Consider the following 7,992-nt stretch of genomic DNA (forward strand, 5'->3'; position numbering starts at 1 on the left):
TTACTCCTGGTGCAAAAATTCAAGCAGTTCAGTTTGGTTTGATGGCTTGTGAACATCCATCTTCCTCTTGATTATATTTCAGAGGTTTTCAATTTGGTAAAATCAAATAAACTTATCATTTTTAGTGGTCTCTTATTTTTTCCAGAGCGGTATATAGCAGTGTTTTAAAATTCATGAAAAAACAATGGCATGAGACCTTTAAAAACATGCAAAACGTTCTATATTTAATGGACATTCCCCTCAGTACACACCTACATAATCAGCTTTCAAGTTTTTCACAGTGGGTCTTGATTTCAGAGATGATAAGCGCTGCAGAGGAAAGCTTCTGTTCTGTTCTGCTTCTGTTTTAATTTTAGCACCAATTTGATAAGTTAGACACTGAACAGAAATGAGGAACTAAAATAATGAGGGCCTGACTTTTTACAGAATTATATATTTCCTGAATTTGTGTGTGTTTTAGAGAGAGAGAAAAAGCGAGAGAGTGTAGGAAGGTGCTGTTCCACACATGTGAGGCCACCTCTGCAGTGTGAGGTTGAACAGTGTGGTCAGAAGCAGTTTAACTACCACTTCCTCTCACTTCTTATGCTGAAGAAATCTTATGTTTGACGCTCGGGTCGGCAAGGGAGTGACTGAATTCGGGCTACAGCATGATGATTGTTCAGCTTCACTTCTGTGAGTTAGACTTTTGTCTTTCATTCCTGACATGTAGATATAAATGTATATACTGCTGCTTTAACAGGTATTTCTTTTTATTTTGTTGTCAGTGTGACATATTGTTTAATTACTAATCTGCTGTTTGTTTGTGCTGCTGTTTCTTCTGCTAGGTCTGCTGCTGTGTTGTGGAGCTGCAGATGGATTCAGTGATCTGCAGGTAGATTTAGGACAGAATGTGACTATAAACTGTGAGATTGGTGTAAAGGATGTTTACTGGTTCCTGATGAAGCCGTCACATCCCACAGTGTATATATTACGCTCTTTCTCAGGCATGTCCACGGATGCAGTTTACGGTGACCAAGCCTTCAGAGAAAGATTCTCCCTGAAGCACAGTGGTAGTTTATTTATTCAAAATATCACCGTGAATGAATTAGGAATTTATTACTGCATAAACCAAGAGTCATCACAGAAAATTAGCAACGGAACCAGGCTTTACAACACACTCCATGCAGACAGTGAGTACAGACTTTTCTTTATTCATTTAATAGAATTAAAGTTCTTAAATGTTCTTAAATTTTACATGTTCGTGTATATATAGGTTTGTGTATGATGAAAGCTTCTGCTATAAATGTGACAGATGTAACACATCAACGTCTAATTGTGCATTTACATTTAAAGCAACTCAAACTCAGAATATTTTGTTTTTCTAAAACAATGGTTCCTGCTCTGCATTATCTGTTTGATATAATTTAATCATATATATTCTAAATATTATCTTGGCAGTCCACTTTAAAAAAACACACTGTGTCCTGAAAACATTGTTTCATATTCTGCATTATCTGTACAATAAACATATCCGATGTACAAAACCACACTCGAATGAGAAATAAACTAAGCATATGCTTGTACAATATATATATATCAGCACAGTGCCTTCTATTCGTGATTGAGCAAATCACTATTACTATATACATTTGTTGTCTTATAAAATTGTTGTCTTAACATAGATTGGCTACAAACCACTTTTTTAAAAATGATTACACTGTGTTATATTTTTTAAATGCATAGAAGTATATTTATAAAACCAATTTAAAGCCTATTTTGGCTGTTTTGTTTTCATTTACCTCCTAAAACACGTATTTTTGATTTGTTGCCTCAGAGTTACGTTAGTCACTTGGATCATGCAATTATACTGATACATTGTTTTTTATAACTGCTTTTTATTCTCAACAAATACAAATATCAAGCTTTAGAGGGTTAAAAAAATCAAGAATGATGCAGGAATGAAGAAGAACAGAATTAACTAAAATAATGTTTGCTTAATCTAAATTTGTTGAATCTTTTCAGATCATAGCAATCTGACGAAGGATCTTGAGGTTAATCAGATAAACGACAAACTTGATGACAATTTAAAAAATCCTACTCATCTACAAATCTTATTTATTGTCTCTGCCATGCTGAACTTTATCCTGGTCATCGCAGTAACAGGTAGGCTGTATTTTATAAGAGGAGTGCAGAGGAAATACATACAGTTAATCTGTGTTTTTTACCCAATGCTGCTGTATATTTGTTGTTTAATCTAGATAGTTAAGGATTCAGGGAGGTTTTATTGTCATTTCTACCACGTGTGGTACGTGAGGTGGAACGAAATTTAAATTTAAATCAGATAAATATAAATATCAAATAAAATAGAGTAAAAATACAATAATAAAATAGATAGATCTCCAAAAAGGGTGTTAGCTATAGAAGCGTGAGGAGCCGCTGCACTACTGCGCACTGGCATCTTTAATAGACCATACATCAGATAACATATTTAAAAGCCTTGTTTTTACAAGATTATGTTTATTTATCCAGAAAAACCTGTGTAAGATTGAGAATTAATTCATAGTGGTTCCTATTTACAGAAAATAATAACCATTCGAACCCTAAAAGTCTATATATGATCCTGTGCCTTAACTCATTTCCTTTAAACAACATAAAGTACACTTACACATTTCATAATTAATACACAATAAATCACAGTGGATGCAAAAATCTTCAAAGTGGGTCGTGAACAATTTATAGTGTCTACTGAATAATTCACAGTAGAAACAGATTAGTACATATTTGATACTGAACAATTTATTGTGAGTCCTGAATAATGTATAAGACGTTGTGAATAGTTCATAGTGGACCATGAGTAATTCATAACAGAACTTGAATTATTCATAGGAGGTCCTGAAAACTTCATAGTGGATCCTGAATAATATGTAGTCGATGGTGAATCATTAATAGTGGTGAACTGAATTTATTTTTCATAGTTTAGAGTGGATACTAAATATTTCAGGGAAGAACCTGAATAATTCATAGTGGATACTGAATCTTTCAGGGTAGAAACTGAATAATTCACAGTGGATTTGGGATCTTTCAGGGTAGAACCTGAATAATTCATAGTGGATACAGAATCTTTTAGGGTAGAACCTGAATAATTCACAGTGGATATGGAATCTTTCAGGGTAGACCCTGAATAATTTATGTATTAGTACTGAATAATATGTAGTAGATAGTGAATTTTCTATAGTGGGGACCTGAATATTCTATAGTGGATACTGAATTATTCAGGGTAGAACCTGAATAATTCACAGTGGATATTGAATCATTCAGGGTAGAACCTGAATAATTCATAGTGGATCCTGAATATTTTAAAACGGGTCTTAAATAGTTCATAGTATATCCTAAAACATTAATAGTGAATCCTAAATAATAAAGTAGACAATGAATAATTCACAATGGATCCAAAGTAATTCGTAGCAGATACTGAATAGGTCATAGTAGATAATGAATAACTCATAGTGGATCCATCCTGAAAGACCAATATAGGGATGGATCGATTCAGTGTTTTTGTCCAAAGTGAAAATATTATTTCATGTCCCATACCGAATCTGATGTCCAATCTGATTTTTTTCTTTCTAGAAATACTACAGGCATGCTGACAAGATGTGCTGCTAAACTAAAATAATATCACTCAGTACATTTTTATATGTTGAGATAATCTGTACTACAACATTTAGTTTAATAAAATGACCATTTATATTGTGTTTTATTATGTTTTAAACCTCTATATTTCAGGTATTACAGTTCAGTATTGTAAAAGGACTCAAAAGCCCCAGCCACAGCCGCCAGACTCTACGGCTAGATCATCTCCACACCATCAAGAGGCCAGTGGTGCACAGGTATGATACAGCACATCAACACAAGCTTCAGCTGTTTAATAAGCCTGGTTTAACTATAGATATTATCAGCACTAAAACATGTCCCCTGTTAAAATCTGAGCATGCACTCTGTGCTGCTGATGCTATAGTGGAAAGTCCCCATGTCCCCTTGACCTAGAATCACGGTGGCTCTGCTCACTAATGTTTCACCAGCAGTACCATGTTTAATCACCAGGGCTTGGGGGCATCAATACACAGAATCATTGTTTGTTTCAGACAGTGGGTTGCACATCACAGGTTAGTGCAAGATGGAAAAAGCAACAACACCCCCAAATGCATATGGCTAAGGCCATTGTTTTGCACTACATAAAACAATACATTAGAGTGGCATTGTTTGTTGAGCAGAGCCATAAAAGAACCATATTTGATTCCATAAAGATCCAATAGTTCAAATATTTATTGACACCTTTTCTGATACATGCATTCAGCTACTTTTAAGTTGCTGCTACCTACATCTGACACATGAAAATTCTAATACGCATGTTGTCTAGAATAGGATCGTCTGGAGCAGATAATCATTAATCCATCAGCACCAGGCCTAAAGCCTCCCCCAGCACTGAGCTGTGGAGCAGTGGAACTGTTGCCGTATTTCTGAGTATTTAAGTTTTTTTATGTATTTCGGTATTTCTGAGCATTTTAGTATTTGTTTTAGAAGTCAAAAATCCAACTGTATCACCCCCATAGGTCAATTACTCTAAAGGTCGGTAGTTTGTAGGACATGTTTCATGGTGTTTAGATGCTTTAAGTACTGTGCAATGTGTTGTTGTTAACTGGTATTGCTATAAATGGTAACCTGAGATAAAACGTGGGACAGTTTTTAGTCTTTAGCAAACAGTTTTTTTTAGAATTGAAATTGAATTTGAAATAGTGTACAATTATCTGAATGTCAATTAATTATAAATAATTATTATATGTTCTCTGGAAAAAACAGGTGTCCAGTTATTTAAGTCCATACAGCATTTTTAAACCAGAGTTTAACATCACATCACTTTTACTTTCATGTGTTTTCTTCATGAAAACTGTCATAATTTAATCAGGGAATGTAAATTATGTTATTTTTTGTAATTATTTAATAATTTTATCAATTTTGCCGCTAACTTTCTGTCGTATTTCACTGGTTTTACAAAGTCTGGTGACATATTAACATTTTTTATTGGTTATGTAGCAGTAACATTGCACTGTTAATAAGATTTCCTCTTATTTTTAATGCTTTTATACTAATTTTGTGACTTTTTTTGAAATTTAACTACTACTTGAACATTATTGTTAATATTAATAAATATCCATTGTAAAAGTTTTGTGGTAAGAAGGGAAAATGTGATTAATTGTGATAAATAATTTTAAAGGAATTGACAGCTCTAGTATGAATGTACCCATTTAAAAAAATCATAAGCAAAAGTCTGTAAAGATTTGTCTGATTTCTCTAAACAATAGTGACTTACCAAAACAAAATAAATGTAATTAATATTGAAATAAAAATAATGTCTCATATATATATATATATATATATATATATATATATATATATATATATATATATATATATATATATATATAACATTATATTATATTATTATATTATATCACTATTATCACAATATTAATTAGACGGTCAAATGAATTCAAATGATCTAATCTGGTCTTTGATGGACATTCAGAGGCAACCATACCCTAAACTGATATGCCAGATAATTAGCCAGCTCTTAACCTGCATACTGTGTGTTTACACTTGATTTTAGTTATACTGGTCAAGTTTGTCAATAAGCTTGGTAATGCTAGTAGTGTAAACTGGTCAGGTTGTTCATAGGCCAGGCTGTGTTTTTTAGCCGTAAAGTCACTTTTGTGTAAATTGAAGTGCTATTTTGTGCTATTTATCTTACAGTATGAAGAGATTGAGCTGCCGTCAAACAACATGAGACTGATTCAGGTGAACAGCACTTACGCCCTGTTACAGAAGCCAAAACCTCAGAGAGGAGCCTGAAGACTCGCGTTCGTCTCACTGCTGGACAAACCTGTAGGCATTTAACCGTGTGCAGGATGTTCGGGACCAGGACTGAGCTAAAATGGTTAATATAAGATAGTGTTAACCAAGTGAGCATGGGCGTGTGAGCTGTGCACGAGCTGCTGGCTGTTCAGCGGGGTTTGACACCTCCATCAACACTTTGGTGAGATTTTCTTGAAAACCTGCAAAGTTGATCATCAGACTGCATCAGGGGAAGTGTGATCAGATGTGTGCACTGCACGTGGGATGTGTTTTTCTTTTTTCAGGTTACCTTCACGGGGTTTCTTCTCAACACTTCCCATATGTTTGTGAGAGCTGGGCTTTTCAAAACACAAAATCTGGACTATGTTTTCGGACAAAAATAAGAGTTTGTTCCGTTTTTTGCTGGAGAAATTGTCTGTACTGTCCAGGGAAGGATTTCTACATGATATTAGAACATTTAAGTTTAAAGGATCTGACTGCTTTAAGCAGAAACAAGTAGGTTAGCATAACCAGGATGTTTACAGCCTACCATTAGGCATGGAGCCAACCAGTTCTGGGTTTATCTAGTCAAGAATTTCCTGTTCTATTTTCTAATTTGCACATCTGTGTCAGTAATGGGTGAGTGAAACCTAGTGTAGCTGTGAATGTATTCTTCAAAAGAGGTGTCCACAAATATTTGGTTAATGGTGGAACAAACTAACTTACGCTACCAGAGCAGGGGCGTCCTTCCTAAAGACAGAGCTCTTCAATGAGCACCTACTCTCCTAACACCTCTAACTAACAAACTTACTACTTCTAACCTCATTTTCTGTATCCCAATATTACCTTTTAGGCTCCTAAAATATTTTTGCCATGGACTTTTATGCCCTCTAATGCTAATGTACATCATTAATTGTAAGATTAATTGAATAAAAGCATCTGCTAAATGTAATGTAATGAAATGTACTGTACTGTATTTAGTAAAAAGACCAGAGAACACAGTTCCTTGGCTCAACAGTTCAATGTTGGGCGTGTCTTTTTAGCCCTTTATTCCAGGGGTATGCTATTCATTTTCCCAAGGTGCCACATGATAACCTGGGACTGTTTTGGAAAGCTGGATCAACAGACTAATCTAAATGTGGCTTAATGGTAATTTTATTTTTATTTAAAATAAAGTATTTGCCCCCTTACAGATTTCTTTTGGGGTTTTTCTTCGTACATTTTTTAGATTATCAAATAAACTTTAATGTCAGACAAATATAACCTGAGTTAAAATGATTTTTTTATTTTAATTAAGGGAAAAAAGCTATGTGCATCAGGCAAAATAAAAAAATATTTTATGATTATTTATTGAACATAACATAAACATAAACAGTGGAGAAAAACATGGTAATGTATTTGCAGTAAAAAAAAACAGTGTTAAATTTCACAACGTGCCAAGGCTGTTGAGGTTGCAGTCTAATTTCCTAATTTACTGTGTTTCATTACTTTTTTCTTGTTCCGTAAGAGATATTATGTCTTTTTGGGGTTTTAAAAATAGCACTGAAGTTTTGTTTCACGAATATATGAAGGGCTGGTCTGCTCTAGCCCATGCATTTTTGGTTGCATTACATATTTCGAAGTTGATGAAAACAGGGAACACAACCTTTAAACAACCTTAATTTTAAATAAACAGTGGGTAGTGTTGAATCACTGACATTAATTAACATTAAATCAGCGTTCATTAAAAGGCTTTCAATGGCTGGGGCAAAAGGTACATACAGTACTAATCAAAGTTTGGACACACCCCTTCTCATTTTGTGTGTTCCTTTCATTTTATGATTTTTTACATTGTACATTTAATATTGAAGCATATATTAAGGCTCTACAAGAACACATGTTAAAGTATTTTTAATAATAAACCAGAATCTGTTTTCTACTTTAGATTGTTCTAAGTATCAGTTTTATCTTTGAGTTCAGATCTGCACACTTTTGGTATTTTAATCTCAGTATCTTCATGAGGGAGAGTCACCTGGAATAGTTTTCTCAGCGTCTTGAAGGAAGGAGTTCCTGGAGGTGCTGAACAATAGTTGTTGCTCCAGCTCATGCCAATTAAATCACCATCTCAGTTCATCAGGTTTAGAT

At 34.1% G+C, this 7,992-nt stretch overlaps 1 protein-coding gene across 1 annotated transcript; it reads left to right on the plus strand.

Annotated features, from left to right (window-relative positions):
- Positions 1-277: 277 nt before the first annotated feature.
- Positions 278-7,039, plus strand: LOC103045502 (uncharacterized). The gene is made up of 5 exons (XM_022665441.2): positions 278-672; positions 825-1,169; positions 2,002-2,142; positions 3,763-3,866; positions 5,788-7,039. The coding sequence occupies exons 1-5, from the start codon at positions 648-650 to the stop codon at positions 5,884-5,886; spliced, it is 714 nt and encodes a 237-aa protein (XP_022521162.2). The 5' UTR covers positions 278-647; the 3' UTR covers positions 5,887-7,039.
- Positions 7,040-7,992: the final 953 nt, after the last annotated feature.

Source organism: Astyanax mexicanus, chromosome 23 (assembly GCF_023375975.1).
Source record: "Astyanax mexicanus isolate ESR-SI-001 chromosome 23, AstMex3_surface, whole genome shotgun sequence".
Taxonomy (NCBI): domain Eukaryota; kingdom Metazoa; phylum Chordata; class Actinopteri; order Characiformes; family Acestrorhamphidae; genus Astyanax; species Astyanax mexicanus.